The sequence below is a fragment of the Oxyura jamaicensis genome, chromosome 12 (assembly GCF_011077185.1).
Source record: "Oxyura jamaicensis isolate SHBP4307 breed ruddy duck chromosome 12, BPBGC_Ojam_1.0, whole genome shotgun sequence".
Taxonomy (NCBI): Eukaryota; Metazoa; Chordata; class Aves; order Anseriformes; family Anatidae; genus Oxyura; species Oxyura jamaicensis.
In genome coordinates this window covers 21,630,098-21,654,803 of record NC_048904.1, presented here as the reverse complement: position 1 = coordinate 21,654,803, position 24,706 = coordinate 21,630,098, and the positions used below count along the sequence as shown (strand labels likewise).

The following is a 24,706-nucleotide window of genomic DNA, read 5'->3' as shown; positions in this document are numbered from 1 at the left end:
TGAGCCCAGGTGGGGCGCGGCGCGGGGCCATGCGGGCGCCCGGCGGGAGCCATGCACTGGGAGCGGGCGCTGCTGCTCCGCCGGGCCAAGGTACCGGGGGCGCGGGGCTCGGCGGGGGCGGGCCGGGGAGCGGGAGGTGCCGCGGGACGTCTTGCTTCTTCAGGCCGGAGGGAAAGACTTGGGCGCCTGGTCTGGTCGCTTCGCGTGCCTCCTTTGCGGTGAAGCAGCGCGTAACGTCTTTGTCGCATGTTGTCCTTCCACTCCGAGGCACCTACTCGCGCCGTTTATCGCTAGCAGCATGAGCTACAGGCCTGGGAACGTGAAGCAGGGCATGTTTTCAGAGGTCTGAAGGTCTGTTTATTTCTGCTCTGAGCACTGAGCTTAGTAGATCTTTTGTTTCACCAAGTTTCGTTATTTCCTTGCTTTCATATAAATAAATGAGGTGCTGAGAATAATTTGGGTTTTCTGTTTACTTGATGTATATGGCTTTTGCTCTTTCACACTCACCTCTACCTTTTTATTCTGATGCTGATGGAGCTACTGGCCACATATCAAAACTTCCCAGAAGTCAGCCTGCCAAAGCAGGGTTCTCTGTCTTGCTTTGTGCTTGTCTTTTTGATTGTTCAAGGCTATCATGTGTTTGGGAGTTTGCTTTCCTTTTCCTCTGCTTTTACTACCTGCCCGTAAAACACATCATGCTCAATTTTTATGTGTAGAGATTTAGAGTGTATTGATACTATACCTTGGCCAGCTGAAAAAAGGTGTGTTTTTGTAGAATTACATCCACGTGTCAAGATGGTTGGTACAAAAAAGGACAGGTTTCTGTATTAATAAAAGTGGTCTTTAGTGTTTATATTTCTCTTTCCTCGTCTAGATCGAGCGATTGGAAGTCAGCAGCCTAGCACAGACCTCCAGTGCAGTGGCCTCAAGCACTGATGGCAGCATCAATGCAGACTCTGTTGATGGAACTCCAGATCCTCAGCGTACAAAAGTGGCTATCACACACTTGCAACAGAAGATACTGAAGTTGACTGAGCAGATCAAAATTGAACAAACAGCCCGTGATGACAATGTGGCAGAGTACCTGAAACTAGCCAACAACGCAGACAAGCAGCAGAGCGCCCGTATTAAGCAAGTGTTTGAGAAGAAAAATCAAAAGTCCGCCCAGACGATCTTGCAGCTGCAGAAGAAACTAGAGCATTACCATCGAAAGCTACGAGAAATTGAACAGAATGGGATGCCACGGCAGCCAAAGGATGTTTTCAGGGATATGCATCAGGGATTGAAAGATGTTGGAGCGAAAGTCACTGGCTTCAGTGAGGGAGTAGTAGATAGTGTTAAAGGTGGGCTTTCCAGTTTCTCCCAAGCCACACATTCAGCAGCAGGAGCTGTGGTTTCCAAACCCCGTGAGATTGCCTCCCTCATAAGGAACAAGTTTGGGAGTGCAGACAATATTGCTAATCTGAAAGACTCCTTAGAAGAAGGCCAGGAAGATGGGACAGGAGGCAAGGCTCTAGGTGTTATCCAGAACTTTCAGTCAAGCCCAAAATATGGCAGTGAAGAGGATTGCTCCAGTGCCACATCAGGCTCAGTGGGAGCCAACAGCACAACAGGGGGCCCTGTGGGAGCTTCCAGCTCCAAAACAAACACTCTGGATATACAGAGCTCAGGGTTTGATGCAATACTACATGAGATTCAAGAAATTCGAGAGACACAGGCAAGACTGGAAGAATCGTTTGAGGACCTTAAGGTTCGCTATCAGAGGGATTACTCATTAATAATGCAGACTTTGCAGGAGGAGCGGTACAGGTAAGTACTTTTTTTATTAGTTTTTCTATTAAATGCTGTGAGTTGCAGAGCATGAGAGTCCTGGATAGTAGTACTCAGCAGCTTGGTTCAAGTAGGAAGCTCTGGAGTCATCTTAGGGTTTTGCCCTCCAAACATCGTGCTTTGTAAATATCATGATCCTGGTGCTCATTTCCTTCTCTCTACAAGAAAGACACAGAAAAAAAAAAAAAAGGCCATTTCATAGTTATTTTGTAGATAAAAAGTCAAGCCAAATTAGTTTAGAAAGGTGTCCCCAGAAAACAGGAGTACATTGATGCAGTTACTGCTACCCAGGAAGTGTTTTACCCAGGAAAAAGCCCACAAAGGTCTGGGGCAGGGCAGGGTTCAGGAGGGTACAAGTGGGCAGTATCCTGACCCTGCCTCCTACATTGCTCAGATCCACATCTACCGAAAAAAAGAAATAACCAGTGTTCTTAAGGCTCTCCAAAAAAACACACTCTTGCTCATACACCAAAACTAGGATTTATGTTCCCTTCTCTTTTCAGCTGTGCCTCACAGTGGCAGAGTTCAAAGAAATATTAAATGTTAACTAATGGCAGTAGTAATGTGCTGTTACTTCTGTTTTTTTTTTTTTTTTTTTTTTTTTTTTTTTTTTTTTTTCAGAGGTAATGTGGCTCTGGAAGTGGGTAACCCAGTGTTTTGATCAGTCTTCCCATTGCTGGAAGGGATGGGAAGGTGGTGGGGCTGCTGCGGTACTACCAATTCCTGGCTCTGGGTGTGACAAGGGGCAGCCTAGCAGTATGGCAGCCACCACCTCTGGCCACCTCCGTTCCTGAGGGGAACGATAGCCCTTCTCCTATGCTGGCAGTGAGAGCTCTCAGCAGGCTGCCCCAGTGCTGCCCTGAAGATTGCGCTGCATCCCCATCGCATGCTGGGAGCAGGGGCTGCTCCCCAGCCTCCTGTTGGGGTGGGTAGAGGGAGTCTGTCCTTCTGCCAGCCCTTCGGGACCTAAATTCAGTATGGTTCTCCAACTACACTTCCAGAATTTTAGATAAAAAATTCAAGGTGCCCAAATCCTCATTCTGATGGAGCACAGCAGGCCTTTGTAAGGAGCTTGTTTGTGGCCTTCACCAGTTAGACCAGGCTGTGAAGCACAAACTGTGAGGCTCAGTGCAGCTGCTGGGTGTGGGGACAGGCTTTCTGAAGTACCCTGTGCCGTTTGCTGTGCTGGTTTGTATGGTGCTACATAGTCACCCTGCAGCTTTTCAGACATGCTGGTGCCAGATCATTGGAAAAACATTTGAAAAGGTTTAGCCTGCTAGGATCTTGTAGTGACAGCAGGCTTTCTGTGTGTTTTGCAAAGCTTGGCTAGACAAAGCCAGACCAATATCACTTTCTAATCCTACGTTGCAACCATCAGCGATTCACTGAAACCAGAGCCTAACACAGCAACTTTGGTTCCTAGTACTTCATTGTCATGAAGTCACGCTGTGAAGCGATGTAGAGTTTGATCTTCTGCGCCCCAGCAGAGAGGGGTCCTGTTGTCTGGTGTTGTTTCACACATACAGCAATAGCCTTTCATAGTGGAACACTATATGCAAGCACAGTCCAACTGAAGGAGTGGCTTGAAATTAAAAGACCTTGGTTGGGGACTGATGCCTCTTGTCAGCTAAACTGACTTGTTATTCCCTGAAACCATTTAGCAAGGTTCACGTAAGTCCTCCTACGAGTCCAGTATGAAGTGCTACCTTGAAGGTGATCCCGTAGCCTAACCAAGGCAGCCTGGAGTGAAAAGCTTCCAGGAGAGTATGTATTTAGCTTGTAAAGGCATAAAATGATAGTGATTTAGACTTGCCATTTGGAAAGCTGATGCAAATTAATTGAAGGTGTGACCTTTAAAAAGGACCAGTTGAACCACACGAAGTGCTCTTGTCTCTACAAGCTTTCAGAGATGAGCAGGTAACTGCACGATCCACAAGGAGCTCATGGATTAATCACATTGAGAAAAATACCTTATGTACAAATCTAGGTTCTTGTTTGATAGCTTCCATATTCTAAAATATTATGAAGATAAAAGACAGCATTCCCCTGAGAAATGGAAGGCTATGTGGTATGCACGAGGTCTGGGAGGACGGTGCTGCCTTGCCTGAGGAGGCCAGCCCCTGTTCCTCTGGCCAGTAACTCTTCTTCATCTCTGTTCAGGAAAAAAAAAAAAAAAAAAAAAAAAGGAAAGATAGAAATGGAGGTCATGGTTTGAGGCTGGGGATTCAAATTAATCATAACTAGCTTTAGAAGCTATAAATACCTCACAACTCTGTTCTGTTTCTGGGAAGTGTTCAAAAACAAGCACTGAGTACAGTTAAGGTTTAAAAAATTTTTTTTAGAGAAACCTTTGCTTATAGGGCTGCCCTGAGTATTTGTATTGTACCTGGAAGCTGGCACAAAGTGAGTGCTGTACCATTTCTCACCCAGTCTTGATCCATTTCATCTTTCTTAGGTTTTCTGCTTTTTTTGCAGGTTCTAGTCCTTTTTCCTTGTGCGTTCATTTAGCTTCTGTTTATCAGCCATGGCTTGCCTCGCAGGTTTTCCTTGACCTGCTCCATCTCCTCCCTCTCTTCCCCCGCTTCAAGACCTTGCTGTCAGTCGGCACAGCTCTCTTCGTTGGCCAGCCCCAGGGCAGGGCCTTGCTGGTGCAGTCACCCCAGTTCTGCGCGCTGCGGGGCGTGGGGGCCGCGCAGCCCGGCCCTGCCCTGCCCGCCCATTGGCAGAGCACGCTGGCCCCATAGCACCGCGCCACTCGTCCGGGGCTGAATCATCGAGGAAGGAAGATCCTGGCCTGCTCCTTTGCAGCCATTGTGTTGCCTCTGCGCTGGGAACGAGCTCTGGGACGGCCTGTTGCTTATCGTGGTGGTTGAAGGGTGGCAGTTGTTTACTGGTACAAGCAGGGACTTTCTGTGCTGTTGAGACCAAAATAAAGTTCCTGCTGAGTATTTTCATCTTTCTTGTCCCTTTAGGAACCTGTTTGTACACAGTGAAATCCATGAGCTCACACATTTGGAGCGTGGCCAGTCTGAGGGTTTGGGTTTCTGCCCAACCCAGCATCCTTGGAAAGTGCATTTAAATCTCTCACATTTCTGTCAGAGAAATCTGTCAGCCAAAATGCTGGAAGCTTGCGCTTTCATTTTTGTTACAGTCTGTTCACTGGGCTTCAGTCTGTTCTAATTTATTTTCAAATAGATCAGATGTGCTAAACTTTTGAGGTCTAGAATGGTTGAACAGTAAGCCAGGGCAGCAAAAGCTGCGTGTTCAGTGTAGAAGGACCCTCACCCAGGTACGAAAGCACTGAAACATTCCTGCAGAGCTGTTTTCTCTCACCAGGAGAGGCTTTGGAACTGAAAGCATGGCATAAATACTGGCAGAGTATTTCTTTGGAGCAAGCTCTGTCCCTTGTGTATCCTTTAGATAGAAGACGTGGAGTATATTGCAAATAGATATTGCTTTTAGCTATTATTCTGCTATTGATAGTGTGTTCAGTAGCATAAAAAATGTATTTGGATGGCAAAAGCTAGAGGAGATACTGTGTAACATAGCCACCAAAAAAAAGTTTTAAGAGATGTTTGAGGAGACATATATTAAACTCAGCTCACTGTGTGCTGTACAGATCTTTTAGCGCAAGTTCAGTCAGTTTCTTTACTTGCCAGAGCACTTGCTGAGTACAGATAAAATGTCTTCATCATCATGTATCTCCCATACATATGCTGTGTTAGCTGTGTATTTTGCAACTGTTACTTGAAAATGCCTAAAATCACTTGAAAAATGAGATTGTAATAATTATTTTCCACAGTCATTTTCAAGTCAGTTTTCTGATTTCCAAACAGTGAGCTTGAGAAAATGTGTGGAAATCTGACATGACTTTTCTCAACGAAGTATTTCCGTATGCCATACTTTAGCCAAACACCCCAACAGTATACTGAATGTCCTCTGTATGGGCATCTCTGATAACGAAACATGTATGATGATTATCACTCGTCTATTACATAGTAAAGTTTCTGTGTTATAACTTGTTAATCTATACTGTAGTAATTTTAAGGGGAAAATTCACATTTTAGTTAGTGATAAAATAATTCTTAGATTCTAGTGAGAAATTTCAGTACCTGGAATGAAATGGGATTTGATCACTGCTATTTGCACAGGCAAGTTTAGAGTCTGTTGCAAAGATGCTGACACTTGTACATTGGAAAGGATGTATGAGTGTAGTCTTAACCCTTTTGGCAGGCATCTTGTCCCTTTTGTTTTCATAATGTCTCTCAACTAAATCTGAACCGTTCTTCAACAGAAAACCCTGGCTTCTGGCCCTGTAAGTCATGTGATCAGTGATGCCCTTTTAGCTTTTCAGATTTGAACACCAATATAAAACAGCGTGGAAAAAAGTCATTTTCTAAATTGTAGATAATGGGACTAGGAGTGAAAAGGAGATGAACAGAGGACATATCATTTCAAAAATAAGTTGTTTTTGTTACTAGTATTTTTAATAACCCAATTCCAGCAGTTGTCTACAAAAAAAAAAAAAAAAAGGCATATGATTGTTGTGTGAAAACTGTAAAAGCTCTTGAGTCGAGCAGGTGGGACTCCTTGGAAAACTAAGTTTGGTTCTGGAACAAGGCAGTAGTCCACCTTTCTGGGCAGGGAGGACTGGAGCCAACCTTTTAGCTAATCATGTTAGCAAAATCATGTGTTGATAATCATGTTATCCATATTGTTAAGAATTTTGCTTAAACTCTTAACTGTATGGATTTGAAGGGTTTCCTTATGTTTCTTGTAGATTGAGGAAGTTTTGAAGTTCTTGAAATAAAATTGTTTCTTGTTAAAGAACAGGATATAAGCTGCCTGTTTTGTGAATGGTATTTATGTGGGAGAAGGTTAAAAAATACAATTATGGTATTTTCAGATATACTTAAGCTCCTTTTTGTGTAATAAACCCAATGGAGAATTTGGAATTACATTAACAAGCTGAATATATTTCAAGTAATTTATGCTGCCTTTGGGACTTAGAGTGAATTTAGTTATGATTTCTCAGTTGTTGGCAAGTTTTGTTTTGTTTTGTATTCTTTTTAAACTGGATGGGAACAAATGGCAATATTAATTAACCAGGCTCCTTCTTCATTAGCCAGTCTTCACATGGTTGTTCTCATGTCTGCAGCTTGTAGTTCCTGGGAAACCAGTTCTTGCATAGCCTGCCTTGGTTGTACAGAGACTCTGGCACCATCCTGGGCTGAGCCGTGTCAGCAGGTGGTTGTCTGAGTCTCACTGCTGGTTGACCACATGTATTTAATTGTTGGAAATTGTTGCACTACACCTGACTCCTCCTTTTTAGATTAAAGGAATATTACATTGGGAATGTGAATGAAAATTATCTTTAGACTTCTCAGTTAAAAACAAAAACACAAGAACATTGTTAAAAACTAGTTTATGCCTGCAGATTCGGAATATTTAGTTCATGAAGCACCAGAAACCTTGGAATAAAAAATATATATATATATTAAAAAAAAAAAAAAGATTTTTGTTTCAGAACTTGTAATTAAATTCTTGTTTGTAGATAAATATTGTTTATTCATTTTATGCATGTGGATATGTGTATAAATTAAATTCAGATAGGGTCAGGGGAAACTGAAATTAAAACAAGAAATTATCTATGTTGAATTCCTTACAAATTTCTCAATTACTAGTATCAAGGGTCAGGTGATAATAGCTGTACTGTAAAGTAGTTCCATGCTATTACAATGAGTAGACAGTCAGTGGAAATGAGCAGAGAAGCCTGGTGGCCGCAGCAGTTGTACCCATACCTTAGTTGCTGTCAGAGCTATCACTAACAGTGGACAAATAATGAGAAATTAGTGGGGAGCATGGTGGAAGAGGCTGGTGTGGATGGTACGTAGCTGGGCATTCCTGACCCTTGAGCTAGTGGCCTGAGCTCTCTGAGCAAGTTTGCCTTTTGAAAGAAAAACAAACACTTGCCTGATTCTTAAAGGGTATTGAAACACGAGTTGCTTGCAGAGCACTTGAAATTTCAAAAATTAAGTGCTACATACAGACATGAAGTATCCCTAATGTATTTTGAAAGTGCTAAAATAACATGGTACTATCACCGAAGTCAGTTTAAAACTTTCTCAGAATTGTCATTACTCATTTTTTTGTTCAGCCCTCTGCCTCCAAACTGCTTTTGGTCTATTCACTGTAGCAAACTGAAAAATAAGCCTGCAGGTTAGTGATTCACGTTCCCGTCTTACAAATAATACAATGATCTTTGCTAGTTAAGCTGAATCATTCAAAGGAGATAAAGAAAAAAATAAATCAGACATCTCTATGACCTCACATGGAAAGACCAGACAAGGCCATCACGTTCTCCAAGGCATCAGTCACATGTTATTTCATTGTCATTTTTACACAATTACTGTTCCACGTATAGACGAGAAAGCTTAAGAGTTTTACGGTATTAGAAGGGAACTTAGTCTGGTTAAAACAGAAGTTCAGGGAATAAATATTCGAATTCTGTCCTTGATTTCTTCCATCACTTGAGTATTGTCATTTGACCTTTCTGCTTTTTTTTTTTTTTTTTCTTTTCCCCAGGCTTAAAGCAGGCTTAACATTATCTTACCTGCTAGAAATAATTTCCTTAATTCTCAATGAGAAGGCCTTATATTGTTTGCAAAGCAGACTTCCATAGCAATTGAGGTAGCCACACTAGAATCATAGAATGAGAAAATATCCTTAGTAGGAAAGGACCCCTAAGGATCACCAAGTCCAACTCCTGGCTCTGCACAGGACCACACAAAAATCAGATCATGTGTCTGAGAGCGTTGTCTAAACACTCCTTGATCTCCAGCAGGCGCAGTGCTATGACCACATCCCTGGGCAGCCCAGTGCCCAACCACCTCTGGGGGCAGAACCTTTCCCTAGCCCCCAGCCTGACCCTCCCCTGTCCCAGTTCCATGCTGTTCCCTCAGGTCCTGTAGCTGTCAGGCTCCTCTTCTCCACGCTCAACAACAAGGGACCTCAGCTGTTCCTCATACATTTTTCCCACTAGACCCTTCACCAGCTTTGTTGCCCTGGTTTTCAATAAAAAGTCAGTGGTGTTCGTTGCTCAATTGTTATTGTGTAATTGTGCCTTCCTCTTCTTGTTAAAGCTACTGTACCATGTGTCTAATTTCTAGATGTGAAAGACTTGAAGAGCAGCTAAACGACCTGACGGAGCTCCACCAGAATGAGATCCTGAATCTAAAACAGGAGCTGGCCAGCATGGAGGAGAAAATTGCCTATCAGTCTTATGAGCGAGCCCGGGACATCCAGGTGGGTGGCAGAAACAAGGGCACTCAAGTCCAGTCTTCCACCTGCCCTTTCATGATGGCTATATTTGCAGGGTTTTCTTTGGATATTGGAAACTAACTATGACCTGAAACTTTTTTTTTTTTTTTTTTTTTTTTTTTTCAGTAGCATTCTGAGTTAACTGATCTAGGATGTGTTTGTGTGTCAAATTATAGAGCAGTCACTGCAGATGTCTCAAGAAAGATGGAGGCTGGTTTTATGTATCCACTGCATCTGATCAGGAAACAATTCTTTCCATTGGTTTTGTCCAAATATGGAGATGTTTTTAAAAGAGAAGTGTTCTTCAGTGTGTGAAAGACGAAAGCTATGGAAATAGAGATTGCAGTTTTAGGGCCTTCCACAGATCCAGGCAGACAGACACAGAATGAAAGACCTAGGAAATTATCAAAGTAGCAGCTAAACCTTATAAAGGCCTATTCAGAAACAAGTCTAGTATTTATTTTAAATCCTTGTCATGTTAGTTGTAGCAGGCATCTCAGCTTTGATAGCCAATGTGAGATATTTGTAGTGTGAAAAGAGAACTGTAGGTCAAAGTTCTCCTGCTTTTGGCCCCCAAAGAAGTTTCAGCCAAGTGATCTCTGAAACAAAGCAGGCTTGGCTTTTGTCATTGGGTCCAGCTGCAAGTTGTGTTGAGTTGATGTGCATTCAGGCTTCTCGTTGTTTGAGGAGGCCAATCAGTTTTACCCATTACTTTCAGATAACATAACTAAAGAGAAGCCTCATGCTTCATTGACAGACATTCTGCAATGGCAGGGAAGTGTAACAGGTGACAATGACCTTTAAGTTAAGCTTAAAATAAATCAGTGTTTGTGGTCAGTGGTCTCATGGCCTCTCTCAGTAAACATCAGCCTCTCTGAAGAATGTTGCAATATTCAGGTTTCATTCTCCTTCCTCATTTAACACAGCAGGAAGAAGTAAGGTTGGAAACTTAAAATGAAGAGGGGTTTCTCTTTTTTTAATCTTCATTTAAGATTCAGCACTTCCGGTGTAAACTTGCAAATTGGTTTAGACTATTCCCCAGCATTGCTGAGGAAAAGGTGAGCAGTAAGTTTTCTTGCATGAAAGAACAGCTAGGGGTATCGGCTGATGTTGCAGAGGAACAGTTGACAGAGCTAGGTCTCTAGGCAAAACATCCTGGTTCCTATTTGAACATCAGTGTGAGGGACACTGCTGCTCTCTGCAGACTTCTGGTTGTTACCCAACGTTGGCCTTTAGGTCATGAGAAAAGCAGTTCGGAGGGAAGATTAAGGGCAAAATTGTAATTTTCTATCTCCATGAGCAGAAATGTGCCATTGCAAATTGCCTTAAAACCCCTTCTGCTTGTCAATAGCCCACCTGCTGCGCGTTGGCCCACTTGCCAAGGCTTGCTGCACTCTGGAGGAGATCTTCCTCTCATGACCCATCTGGGTCCAACCACAAGACAGGAGGGATGATGAGCTCTCAGGTGACCTTTATACCATGTACAGGGACAGACAGCTGACATTGCAAAGTTGCAGCTGAAATGCATGTTTCAACAAAGGCTGGCTTCTGCCCAAGCTGTCACCTTTCTCTGTCAAGCCTCTGTCATGTAAATGAGATCACATGTTTTGTTACAAAGTGCAGTACCTACTTAATGAGGGACTTCTCAATCACATGAAATGGCACAGCCTCTTCTACTCCTGCTGCAGGGTATGAAATATGTAGTGACTCATATCCTGCAGAAGAGTGCGTGACGAAGGTGGCTCTGGTCTGGTCTAGTCAGTAAGATGAGTGCCGTGGACCACCACGGGGGTGGGCTTGTAGGGTGCTGGCAACCGAGCAGTGTGTTCTTGCCAACAGGAGGCACTGGAAGCGTGCCAGACCCGCATCTCCAAGATGGAACTGCAGCAGCAGCAACAGCAGGTGGTGCAGCTAGAGGGTCTGGAGAATGCCACAGCCAGGAACCTGCTGGGGAAGTTCATCAACATCCTCCTGGCTGTCATGGCAGTCCTCCTTGTCTTTGTCTCCACTGTGGCCAACTGTGTCGTGCCCCTCATGAAAACTCGCAATAGGACGTTCAGCACTTTATTCATAGTGGTTTTCATTGCCTTTTTGTGGAAGCACTGGGATGCCATCTCTGGCTACTTGGAACGGTTCTTGTCTCCCCCCAGATGATGGCATGAGGAATTGGCTGCATCACTCCCCTCCCATCACGCTCAGTGAGCAAGCGTGGCAAAGATTAGTCAGCAACTACTCCGCTGAAGTTTTAAAGTGTCCGAGTGAATTTGTTTACATTTAGAATAACGTTTTTTCTCTGCAAGATGCATTGCAATAGTATTTTTTAGATTTTATTCAAGAACTCTTTTCTGGCGAGAATCCTGGATAATTTTTATGTAGCATGGTTCTCTTTGGATGCAAATCTTAAGATTCTTTTAAGTGTACAAAAGAAATAAAACACAGAAATTTGGAGCATACCAATGGGCAATTTAAATTGTTGCTTGAACTACTGTACTAAACCTGTCAGGAAGAGGAGAATGTGTTTAACTTAAGATGAGCAAAGCTAAATGTAGTGCGCAGCCTTGAGGGATGGTACCACAGCAAACCTGTAACACTAAACTTTTACTGTGAAGTCTGCTCACATTCCATGTCCAAATGTATGGGTTCAGAGTGGTTTCTTTCCTTATCAAGAGAAAAAACAACGCATGGATCTCTCTCCCACCTCAGCATCTGGGTTTGCCATTTGTGATAACCTGGCTTAGAGAAACTTTCTGTAAGGCTGAACAACTTTGCCAAGTATATGAAGTGGAAGCCTCATGCCATACACAGTAACTGCACAGTTGTGCTACAGTATTTGAAGTAGTCCTTGAAATACTTATCTTTAAGCAGAAGCCCTTGGTCGCACTTTTAAGGTTTTTTTTATATATGTATATTCACAGATTTAAAAAAAATCCAAACAGCATACTTGAAGAGTGTAATACTCAAACTCTCAGTGCTTCCTTATTGTTTCTAATATAGGATTTTTTATTATAATTATTATTATTATTATTGGGGTTTGTTTTTTTTTTTTTGGAAGGGGTTGGGAGGGTCATTACTTTTTTTTTTTTTCCTTTTAAATAAAGAAGTGATGTTTTTAAATGAAGAAATGCGTGAATAATTGTGAGCCGTCTTGTCCTGAAACAGTTTTGAGGAGGGCAGAAAGTAGTTTCTAGTGCCAGCCTGTCTGGAACACGGTGATGTTCATATGCCATTTACCTGTCCTCCTGCGCATAAAGATGCAGCATCATGAAAAACATCTATCTTCTCCATACATTCTTGTCATGCAGGGTTTTGTTTGTTTGTTTGTTTTGTTTTTTTGTTTCCAAATGTGAAAGAGAATATGTTTGTATTCCTCACGTTATCATCTTTTATTCCTGGCCTCAGGATAAGAATAAGGAATTTATTTTCATCCCTTCCTAGGGAACAGACGGATTCTTTTAAGGAAAGAAATACCGATTCAACAGTCCACTTTAAGGAATGATTGTCTCGGAAATCACTCTGACTTAATTTTCAGATAAACTCCTAAAAATTGAAACCAAAGTTTTCCTCCTGTCAGGCTCTGATAATATAATTTGTGAGTGTTTGCAGCGATCTTTTTTGTAGATTGTATCAGTGCAGTGTGCCATAGACAGCATCCTCTTCTTTAGCTGCAAGGGCAAGTACTTGGTGTAGGTACCTTTTCAAAGCTCTAAAGGAAATGTAATTTTCAACTGTAGCTGTCAAGTCCCAGCAGCATGCTTTGCTGACTGTTGGCACTGGCAGTCAGGCAGTCAGGCTTCACATCCAAGGAATCTGGATTCACTATATATATTTTTTTAATTAGGGCCTCTTTCCACCGTAACAACATCAAGATTCAAATTCCATCTCTGTGAAATCCAAAAGGACTCTAGGACTCTCTTTCAACAGCATTTATGGTGTTTAGTTAGATCTTGCTGATTTTCTTCCCTCTAGGCTTAAATTCTGTCTAGGAACCAAATGTTGCCCCTGTGACCTAAACCAGTTGAGATCATACATATACATACATGGAACATGTACATTATATATATGTATATGTGTGTGTATATATAAATATAACACTGTATGCTCTGATGCAAATTCTGAACTTCAAGAAATTCCCCCAAAATAGGTTAACAGCCTTGAGGGTATTCTGACTGCTGGCAGAGGCAAGCCCTCCACTGTTCAACCATTCTCCTTCCTTCAATGATTCTGTGTATTCTTTCCATGGTCACAGTAAACTCAGGTACACCCCCCCAGGGATTCCAGCACACCTGCCTTTGTCACCATATGCACAAATCTGCTCTTGTCCTTCTTAAAACGCAAATTGCCAATTGCAACTTAGTCAAGCCAAAAATAATCATTCTTTCCACAGTTGCAGACAGAGCAAAACATTGCATAAACATTCCCTATCTGGACCATGCTTCTATCTGAAGTGAAATTCCATTCTGCTTACCACCTTTCTCTGGCTGATTCAAATTATGTGGATAATTGTCTTCTTCCCATTATGCAGGTTTTGTCAGAACCAAAGGTGTGGACAACATAAGAAATAAATTGATACGTAGTTGAAAAGTTTTATTGCCTTTATTTCTGATACCTAGCTTTTGCCCCTGTGTTTTTTTCAGTTTTGATCACACAAAATAGTTCATGGTAGGCTGTTATGCAGTCAAAGTAGGAGGGAGTTGAAAGCCAGTGGATTTGGACGCTTAGTGCCACTCATCTGTAGTATTTGAAGGAAGTGTTTGTCCTTCTTTATATCCAAATTTAATTTAATGGCTCAACTGTGTCATTTTCAGAAAATGCTATTTGATAATTTGCCAGAAGGTGCAGGCTTAATAGAAACTTATTGCCTCAAAACTGTTTGGTGAAGGCCATATATATATGGTTCTGGACAATGTCTGTTTGTCTGTCTCTTTCTCTCTCGACAGTTTCTTCCATTCCAGAAAGTTGTCTGCAGTAATGCCATATATGATGCTGCATCCACTTTTCATATCCTAACGGAACTGCCATGTGTTTTGCCTTTTGCATTAGTAGAATGTTTTGGGGTTTTCCTCCCTCTTCAATTCAAAGGTCTGTGATGATTTCTGATAGCTTAACAATGATTATATTGTTGGAAATGTGATTCTAGCTTTAAAGCTCCCTTTCCTTGTAAGTGGTTTTGTTTGCTTTCTTGATGAAGCATTCCTGGATGACATGTAGAAGACAGTTTCCACCATGGATGTGAGTGTGCATGTGTGAGTACCTTTTATTAGCCTTCCTTATGGATGTAAACTTTTCAGTGACCATCTCTGAGTAGCAGAATGTTTCCCAAAACATTTCATATTCAGAGTTGAAACAATTCTGAAATTGCTTAGATATGTTTAGCACGTATCAACTTGGCATATAAAAAGGGAAGAATATAATGGACTGTGTTAGTTAAAAAAGCAACAGCTCCTCAGTGAAATTCTGTGGTTCTATTGAAGTTCATCTGTTTTCCCCCATTTGCTTTCTCAATGTAGAAAGAAAAAAAAATGATGCAAAAAAATAACGTTTTAAATTTTATGAAGTTTTCTTTCCTTTCAGCCTCATTAGTTTAGTTTAATGATTCTGAGCATGCTCACAGCAATTATTTCATTGGTTTATTCCAGTCCTGTGAGTTTTTAAGGTCTGATCAGATGAAATGTTGAGTTCTGTACATGTTGCACTGGGACAGAAAAGCACTGTCTTTCAGCTTTGAAAAATATGCATTTTTTAAATTAAACAAAAAGGCAGCATTGTAACAAAAGAAGCCAAGCTACAAAGGGGTTTGAGATTGGGTAGTTTTACCAGTTAAGTGAATTCTGAATGTGGCTAAAGAGTTAAAAACCCCGTGTGTCTGTGTTGTGTATGCCAGGTGGTATAGTAGTAGGCAATTGACTTAGCTGTAAGTGTGTTTTAAAAGTGTAAAAAATAAACAGAAAAACTCACTTGCACGGATTGAAAAGTACAGAAATGACACTTGTGAACGTAACACTGTAGTTTATAGATCTTAAGCTGCTAATTGTTGAGAGAGATTTACATTTGTCTTGTCTGATTGTTGCAGATTTATCTGCAACACTTTTACTGTATATAAAAAAAAATAAATAAAGACCTCAGCTATTAACACTGGCCTAATTTGCATGTTTCCATGGGTGCTGAGGGAGGGGATCAAGAAAAAAAGGGAGGGTGTGAAAAGTGTGCTGAGCCCTCCCCTGAGAGCTTCAAATTTGAGAAAGTTCTCCATAAATCCTATTATCAAACTTCATCCCATGTTCAGCCATACACCACCTGGCCATGGTGAGAAAAAATTGGCTGTTTTGCGTGGAGAAGGAGGAGCATCGCTGCATTTTTCTTCATCCATTTTGTTCCAGTCCCCTGATACTCCCACAGCCTGGGACATCCCCTGGACAGGGGTCACTGCTGTTCCCCACAGGTATCTGACCAGTTTGTACCGCTTGCACATCGCTGGGTTTGTTTGCCCTCCTGACCTGCAGTGCTGTAAGCCTCAGTTGGATGGTGGGTACCATTAGATGAAATGACTTGCCTGAGAGCTGACTTTGAAGGAGCTGGTCCTGTCTATAACCCAGATTGCCCCAGTGGAGAAGGCACTGGGGCTGGCTCTCATGTCTTTGGGCTTCTTCCTTACTGGGTTTGCAGGATCAGCTCAGTGCTGGGCTGCACATGCAAAGGAGGGTGGATTTCTATCCACCTGCATTTCTCACGTGGAGCTTGTCATGGAGCAGGTCCTGGCCCCAGCTCAGCTTTGAAGAGGAAAAATTCAGCTGGTAGGACTGCAGTCACTAACCAGCAACCCATTCCCTCTTCCCCTGAGGAAAGGTCAGAGAGCCTTATGGTGTTGGTTGGACCACCACTGTAAGTATAAATATTTTGTCTACCAAATTTTGCAGAATTTTTCAATTCTTTAGTATTTGTACGAGCTGGAAGTGGGCAGATTTCTCACTGATATGGAGAAAACACTCATTCCTCTCGGTTTTGGTGAGCTGGCCTTGAGAGCAAAGAACCAAGAAGGGAATGGCAAAAGCTTTTTAAGGGAAGGAGATTTTTCTCTGTTTTCACAGAAAGATGCAAATGCTACAAAAGATACAAAAAGATGAAAACGCAAAAGCATCTGTTTTCAGTTGTTTTCTCCCCACAGTATCCTGGCAACTAGAAGGCAAATGCCAGCAGGTTATAGATGGAGCAAGGGCATGGGCCTGCTTTTGCTAGAACTGACTCAGGATAGGACATGGGTGTTGCTTGTGAGGTTTAATGTTTCTGCATTCTTTTGAGGGTTACCTGATAGGGGCTGGTTGGACTGACTATGGTTGCTGCATGTGGATCAGGATCAACAAGAGGGCATAAAGACCAAGGGTGGCCTTCTACATCCAAGTCAACAGTTTTAATTCCACCGTTTAGAGGATTAGGAGTCATTACTTGGCTTTTGGTTGTGGGAAGTGGTTTGATAGTTCCACCCAGGTCCCTGGAGACAAACAAGGCTGTAGCAAGGGTATAGCTATGCTGGGTTGTAACATGGAGGTGGAGGAATAGGTGACCTTTCTCACTGGAGTATACACTCTTTCAGGTCAAATGGAAACACGATGTGTTGATAGTTGAAATTTGGGCAAACAAACAGTGCTTTACGACAAGACGTGTCTTCAAGTTGTTTCTTAACAAGCAGTAAGTCCACTTTTTCCTTGAAAGAGTTAGTTAGTGGTTTGTTGGCTTCCTTTGGAATCTCCCACACTGACTTCAGAGGTCACCAAAAATGTAAGGAAGTGGGTTCTCTGCTGCCTGAGCCAGTATGCAATGGAACACCCCTGGTCAAACCAGCTTTCTTGAGGTGTTATGTCCTTAACAAGATTCCCTTTGACCTTAGGAATAAGAGTCCACATGCTCTGCCTTTCACACCTTGTACCAGGCCTGTGCCAAAGGGGCAAAACAGGTAATGCTGAAGCAGAATAGGGAATGCTGCCTGAGGAGCAAAGCAAGAAAAGGACGGAAAGCTCTGGTGGTTTTCAGCCTCCCTCCCTGTTGCAGGTTTGCCTGTAGTGCTACCTGTGTGCAGCTGATGTTCAACTTGCTTTGCTACACACACTAAAGCACTTATATCCTTAAAGAGTTAAATATCAGCATCTGCAGTGACAACTTCAAGGACATCCCTGTCTCCAATTTCATTGTTTAAAGAAGGAATTCTTATGCCTAATACTATCCCTGATGAGGGAGTAGGAGCTCAGTGAAGCAGCGGAGTGCAATGCACGACACTGCAGTAGCTCTCCATGTGCTCGCTCAGCACCCCATTGCCAGCAGGTTCGGGCATTGCTGCTGCACCTCACCCGTGTGTTTCTCCAGCTCCTGGATGTGAATGCAAGCTCTGGAGCAAGACAACTCCCCTCCAGGCTTGTCCTTTAAGTGCCATAGCAGCCAGGTGAGTGGGCTGTAGGTGAGAACGAAGGGAGCGAGAGCTTTCTGTTTGCTCAGGGAGGGAGCCAGGAACCAGGAAGCACGGTTATCCGCACTCAGGCACACCCTGAGAGCTAAGTGGGCATTTTGGAAATGAACATCCTGCTCGCGTGGGATGGGATCACGAGGCACGACGGGGATCATATGAACAGCATGTCACGTTTCACCAACGGGCGCTGCTCTGCGGAAACGTCTTCAAGGAACCAGCACCCCAGGCTCTGCATGTCACCTCGCGCACGGTGAGGTGGCGTGGATCTGCAGGGTGGGAATGGTGGTGCTCTTCCAGACCTCCCAGGAACTTCGGTTATGTTGCTTCCCAAAATGTCCTTTTGAAAGATCTTTTTGCTCATTACAAATAAGCAGGCAGGGTGGTGACGGGGAGCAGGGCCCAGGTGCAGCGTTCCGTGCACGGACACCGCGGCCTTTTCCAAGGGAGAATCCCGACCTCTGCCCTCTCCTCGATGCAGGGCACCTTTGCCTGGGGTCCGAGAGGCTTGAGCAACCCCTGGCAGGGTTACGCACCGTTCTCACCTCGAGCATTTAATAAAAGGTTTGACTGGTGCGAGTCGAATTCACATTAACCCGAGGAAGTCCCAAGCAAAAAGCCTCGACGGGGCCCTCCCGCAGGGGCCCTCCGCCGGCTCCCGCCCAGCCGAGGCTGCCGCGGGACCCCCCGGGCAGCTGCGCCCGGCCCGGCCCACTCTGTGCCGCCGCCCGCCGCCGGCAGCCGGCCCCGCGCCCGCTCCGCTCCGGTCTCTGGCGCCCCCTGGCGGCGACGGCGGGAGGCCGCGGGGAAGCCGCGGGGCCCGGCCCGGGAACGGCGCCGCCTTCCGCCGCTGCCGCGCCCCGGCTCCGCACGGAGGGGAGGGGGGCGGCGGGACCTGCCTCAGCCCCGGCCCTGCAGCACAGCACGCACGAACGCACCTCGTCTGCGGTGCGGGACACGCTCCTAATTAAAAATAAATAAATTAAAACGAGAGAGAAAAGTCACGAGACGTGAAGGTTCTCTGGGGGCAGGACCGTGGGCACGCTGACAAGTCCCCGGCTCCCGGTGCCCGCGGCGGGAGGGATGGCGGCGGCAGCGGGGCCGGCAGGGGCCGGCCGCCTCGAGGTGCTCCTTTCAGCAAAATGCCGCGGACCTCGCCCCAGGCTCTGGTTACAGCCAGCGCCTTCTGCCAGGCGCTAACAGTGCCGGTAATTCGTGGGTGGGGGGACACGGCACAGAGCGAAGGTGGGACCCTGCGGTGTGCGGGAGTGAGGTCTGCCCAGTGGCTGCGGGCTGTAAGGCTTAAAGGCTGTCCTGGGCAGGGTGCTGGCAGCGATACACCGGTAACCAGGCTGCTGAAAGGTCTCCCTCTCTCCCTGACAGCAAAAGCAGATCTGGAGATCTGGGGCTCTGCTCCCCCAGAAACCCTTTTGACTTGTTCTGACACATCAAGAGGTCACAGGAGCTGCCACGGAGCCCCTCGCAGCATTTTACTAACTCAGGAACTGAGCGAACGGGGATGTCCTATCTGCGCTCTGAGGGACCCAGCTCCCTTCGTGAGCCCCTCAGGGACAGCCCAGCCCTACGGCTGTCACCCAGAAAGCCTGCGAGGCCGAGACTTGGTGCCTCTGGGCCTGTGGCTCGGGACTGGGCTGGGTACAGGCACGGCCAGGTCTCCCATGGCACCGCCGAGGGACCTGTTCCTGATGAGGGTGCTCAAAGGGCGGCCTGGAGCCAGCTGGTGTGCGACCTGATGCGCAGGGAGAGCCTGCTTTTCCTTTCCACCACACTGACCGATAAGCACAAACGTATCAGAGAGGGAAAGGTGAACATGCCCAGTCTCCACAATTGGTATGGAAACATAGGCAAGGCACAATTTGTAGGTAGTGATAACAGCTCTTGTTCGGCTAACCTAAACACGTTTGGATACAGACATAGCACCAATCAGGAATGCCGATGGCAGTGAAGTACAGCTGGATTGCTACTATCTGAATTAGATGAGGGTTTTTATTTAATTATGTTCAACTTGCTTCCTCTGCCCCTGGATGCCTGCACTGCTGACACGGGGCTGGCCACTGCCCGCTGCGGGTGCTGGCCACCCAGGGACCTGCCCTGGCGCTGCCCTCTAGCCCCAAGCCTGCTGCCTGTGGCTGGGTGCTGGAGCAGCAGCATTGCCTGACATGGTGCAGCGGTGCTGTAGGACCCTTCGCATGCAGGCAGCCCCCGGGATGACACCCAGCTGAGCCCATGCCCCTCCCGGCTGGCTTGGATCAAGCCCCATGCTGCATTTACTGAGGCTGCGGCACCTGGCAGAGCTGGCATGTGCTCCACCACTTCTATTTTTAAGATGTTCCTGTGAGGGTGTGCATTGTATAGCTGCCATCCCCAGCTTTTTTAGGTGGGGTGATGGCGGAGCATGGCAGGTGGGCAATGGCTGCCCCTGCCCCAAGAGCTGGGGTAGCCAGATGTGGCACAGCCCCAGAGACAGCTGGAACCATGCAGGTGCCCTGGCCAGAACAGTGTTTCACACTTTGGTCCCCCTGCTGAGACATCTCCCCCACACCAGGACCAGGGCCAGGTAGAATGAGGTCCCTCCAGGCTGCCTGTGCAAAGCTGGTGAGCAAGCAACCCTGCTGAGGCCCCCAGAGCTGCACTGGATGGACAGACAGACGTATCGCAGCTCACGGACCCAGCTGGCACTGGCACTCTCCTTGCCACCGACACCAGACAAGTCCCTCCAAGTGCGCAGTGCAGAGGGAGACCACAAGAGCCCCTCCTGGAGAACCCCAGGGTTCCCTCCTGGCCCATGGCAGCACTGTAGGTCCCACTGAGCAGACATGGTTTTGCTCCGGGAGGCTGGGGTCAGGTGCTGGACCCCAGCCAGGGGTTTTACCCTGTGGGTGTGGGTCTTGAGCAGGGAGTAGGGGCAGAGCAGTGCCAAGAGGCTTTTTCTTGCCACACTTCCCATTTCCGCCATTTGTGGCCATCTCTGTGATCCAAAACCAGATCACAGCTTTTAAAGGTGCTGTTTTTGCTTCTCCATCAGCACACTCCAGCTCTGACTCACTTCCTTTCCCACTGCTGATCTATCTTTGGCCAGTGCTGAAGGAGATTCCACTGTGAGCAGCCACAGGCGTGCTTTGGTTTGTCTCCTTCAGCAGGAACATGCTGAGTAACTCTCTGAGTCACACACACCTGCTAAGGTTCAGGATATACCTGTGCTCCTGCAAGCCCTGTCCCTTTCCCCCCCCTCCCTCCCCCGCCCGGCTGCTTAGGAGCAAGCCCACATGGATGAGTGCTGTGTTTGTTTGTTTCCTTTTTATTGTTGGCTTTCAGCTCATGTGCGCTTGCCTGGAATGTTTGATTTTTGTCTGGAGCATCTGGAAATGTTCAGAATTTTGGACAATGTGGGTCATTGTCACAACATGTAGGTCATCCATCCCTGCCCTTTCAAAGTAGGAAGATCTGGGCATAGTTGATTTATTATTATTATTATTATTATTATTATTATTATTTCACCAATGGAGCCTCTAACGTGCTCAGAGCTCTGGCTCAGGATGCATTAATTAATCCTCAGGGCCTCCTGCCAAGCAGCCTGGAAAGAGCAGCCCTCCTCCAGCCAGGTAGAGGGAGCCGGAGCCGCACACACCGGGCAGCCGCCTGCAGCTCTGCGGACCAGGCTCCTCAGCCCCTCGGGCCGGCGGCCGGGAGCTGGGCTGGACGGGGTCGGGGCCCTGTGGTGCGGGGCTCCCGACGTGGGTGCTCGGAGCCGTCCCGTGGTGCGGCCGCAGGTGCCCGGAGCTCGAGATGCTGCCCCTCTGCCCGGCGAGCTGGGGCAGGGGCGGTTCTTGTCACGCTCGGGAAAAATCAGATGAAGCCTTGTGCTTTTCCACCTTGATTTACTATCAGCTTTGACAAGTTCTGTGTCTTGGCTCCTCCGATACTGCCAGCCATGTCTAATGCTGTTGATTTGATAATATATCTAATCTGGCTTTCTTGAAAACGGCCAGCATCTTGGAGCTGCTGTTCTCCTACTTGAACCATCTTCCTTCCTTGTGCTCTATCTTTCCCAGCTGGGGCCAATCTGTCCGGGAAATAGTCCAATTTGCTTCCATCTGATGGGAGCGGATCCCAGCTCAGTTCCCTTCATCTACTCCGGAGTCAAAATCAGCCTGGGTCATTATTTTGAAATCATTCATTTTCCTCCTCTGCATTTTTGCTGCTGCTTTTCTCCCTCTGTGCTGTGTCCTGCAGGGAACAGAGGCAGTGGTGAAAATCTCTTCCTCCAGGGTCTGCACCAAGTCACCACTACCCATTCAGTGCAACACAGGTGCTGCAGCCCAGACAGGATACTCCCGCTTTTAGCCCCTCTCATGGCCTGAGGAGGAGCACCAGTGCCCCAGCGCATCGTCCCAGCAGCGAGCACGTCACAGGGCCTTGGCTCCCACCTGCAGGGCTGCTCCCAGAGGAGAGGTGCAGCAGCCCTCGGCCAGGGGCGAAGCTGGCCCTGGCCAGGGCATAAACACCAGGGGCTGGGCTCTGCTGAGCTGGACTTGCCTCAGTCTGGGGGAGAGGGAGGGAAGAGAAGACTGGTGCTTTCTGAGACAGGGGGACGATCACAGCCAGGCTGTCCCTTGCACTGGAGCATCCTTGTCTCACAAGCACCCAGCTCCAAATGTGCACTGTGGATGAGCTCAGACCTTAGGTATGGCACTGCAGAGCTGGGGGTGTTGGTGGGAGCTCGGACATTGATCAGGGCACCTTCACAAGCCGGTCGGGTTGGAGGCTGCAGAGACATCTGTTCACCTGCATCACTTCTCAAGAGGTAACCTCGCTCCATCAGCGCAGTTGGATGGGACAAGGGAGCTGCTGGAACCTGGCTCTCATCCTGGGCATGGGTCTGGTGCCCAGCACCAACAGTCCCTAACGGCCCTGATCAGCCCCACCTGGAGCCCCAGGGGCCAGGAGCTTGTTTGAGCTCAGGGCTTAAAGGCAGTGGAGGGTGGCTCTGTCCTTGCTCAGTATGGAGGGACTATGGCTGTGGCACCCAGGTCTGCTCTGCAGCTGCTGAGTGAATTGCTGGTGGCTGTGTGCACAGATCCAGAAGCAAACAGCTGGGGCTGTCAGTCCTGAGGAGCATCATCAGGTAAGATCAAGAGAAGTTGCTTGCACCCAGCTCTGAAGCACAGCCACACTGAGAGGTGTGCATGGTTCCTTTCAGCGTGTTGAGGCCAGGGCTGTGCTGGGGGCATCCCACGGAGCTTCAGGTGGGTGAGGTGGGGCATGCAAGAAGCTACTAGGACACTGCCTCTTTCTGTGGGGGGCTTTGAGCACTGTAACTGCAGAAGTGCTTGCTGTGTCTGCCTCCCATGTCCTGGGGAGCTGATGCTGGTAAATCTGGGGCAGTGCTTCCAGCCTGCCTGCCTGGGGGCTCCCAGAGTGCCACCAGTCACTGTGAGGGCGCACAGGAGCTGGCATGGCCCTTGGCTGGCCGGTGTGTTTAGGTGGGTGCCTGTGACCGCAGTGGCTGGGCGTTGCAGGTAATGGTGTGTCTGTTTGGTTTTAAGCTTGTAAGCGGAGTATTTTTAAGCTTGTAAGTAGATGAATGCAACTTGTGGTGGAGTCCAGCCCTCCTGAAGGAGGAAAATAACGTGGCATAAAGTGGGAAAAACAGAACATGGTGCATGTGTGTGCTGACTGAAATAGGGCTGAGCACAGCATTTCTCTGTGATGCCTGTAGAGGATGCATGCTAAAAACAGTCACTAAGCTTTTTGTAACTTGGTGGCAAAAAGAGAATTGCTGCTGAATTGTCTAGTTTATGTATCCACTAAGTTAATTAACAGTGATTGATAAGCCTCTGCCAGAGTGAACCATGCTGTGGGCTTATCTGTATAATCCCTGTTTGTGTGTCTAAAGACTGATAGAGCCAAAAATCTAGACAAAAAGATAAGGCTGAAGATGTATGGTAATGTTCTGGAAATTTAATTTAGTGTAGAAAATATCAATTTTAAAGATATGTTATTAACTGCTGTCAGGTGACAGCCATTTGGCCTTCACATGCCCTAGATGAATTCAGCAAAGATGTATCAGACCTGTTCTGAACGTACCATCTATGCTGCTAACTAGGCTTCTTCCCTGGCACGCTCTGGATGCATGAAATCTGCATGATTGCTTTGTGATGGGGCTTGTCAACAATGACTACAGCTGGGTTATGAATCACTTTAATTTGTCATGTGAGCTGGTTTCACACCAATGTCTCTAGAGGGAAAATGCTGGAAAGTTGGGGGAGGGAGGAGAGGGGACATCAGACATGATCCCCCTGCCCTGGTTCTTGATGGAAATGTTTCTTCATTTCCACCAGCTAACGACTAGTCCTAATTTAATAGAATGAAGTGAAGTGGCCAGCATAAAATGCATGTGTTTTGTTTTCACATCTGAGTCTAACATAGCCACAAGTCACAGTCTGAAATGATTGGGGGTGTTATCAATCACACAATCTGACACTTTGCCAAAAGGTCTCTTTTGTCTCTTCTGAAGTGTGAAAATGAGGGATGATATTTCTTGTGTTCTGTAAAGAAAAATGTGGGTTGCTGAGTCTTAAGAAGCCATTAGATGAAGGAAACAGAAAAAGGAAGAAGACAGGAAAGAAAAAATCCTACCAAACAACAACAAAAGAACAACCAGACGCCTTCCTTCTGATAATCACGCAAGTACTGGACCTCTGGGGATACTTAATGGAAGACATTTTAGGAAGCACCTGAAAAATTGCCATGGAAGTTTCCCAGCCATCATATTGTCTACTGCATCCTTTACTGGGATGGTTGGGGGGTGGGAGTGGGGAGAGGGAGGACAACAAAGAAAGTCAATTTTGATTGTTTTATTATTTATTTATTTATTCAGTTGTCATTAATAACAAAAATGAAACTACCCACCCCTGACTGAGTTCCCTTGGCATTTAGTTAAAGTATACAATTATGCAAAATAGTCAGACTCCCACTGCACATTATCCCAAGCAGCAAAAACGTAAACCAAACATAAGCCCTTCCACAGAGACAAATTACTCACCCATCAAAAGAATTACTCACTATGGACAAGTAGACTTT

At 46.1% G+C, this 24,706-nt stretch overlaps 1 protein-coding gene across 18 annotated transcripts in view; it reads left to right on the top strand.

The window, feature by feature from the left end:
- Positions 1-14,682, top strand: part of TMCC1 (transmembrane and coiled-coil domain family 1) — a 145,789-nt gene extending 131,107 nt beyond the window's left edge. For 15 of the 18 annotated variants that reach the window (XM_035338013.1, XM_035338028.1, XM_035338011.1 and 12 more), the window contains 3 exons: positions 875-1,809; positions 9,000-9,135; positions 10,990-14,682. In XM_035338013.1, the coding sequence (XP_035193904.1) occupies positions 875-1,809; positions 9,000-9,135; positions 10,990-11,304 (1,386 nt within the window). In that variant the 3' untranslated portion in view covers positions 11,305-14,682. Of the gene's footprint in view, positions 1-12; positions 91-283; positions 344-874; positions 1,810-8,999; positions 9,136-10,989 lie in introns of those variants that run through there. The other 3 variants (XM_035338025.1, XM_035338022.1, XM_035338014.1) reach the window with 3 other exon arrangements.
- The last annotated feature ends 10,024 nt before the right edge of the window (positions 14,683-24,706 follow it).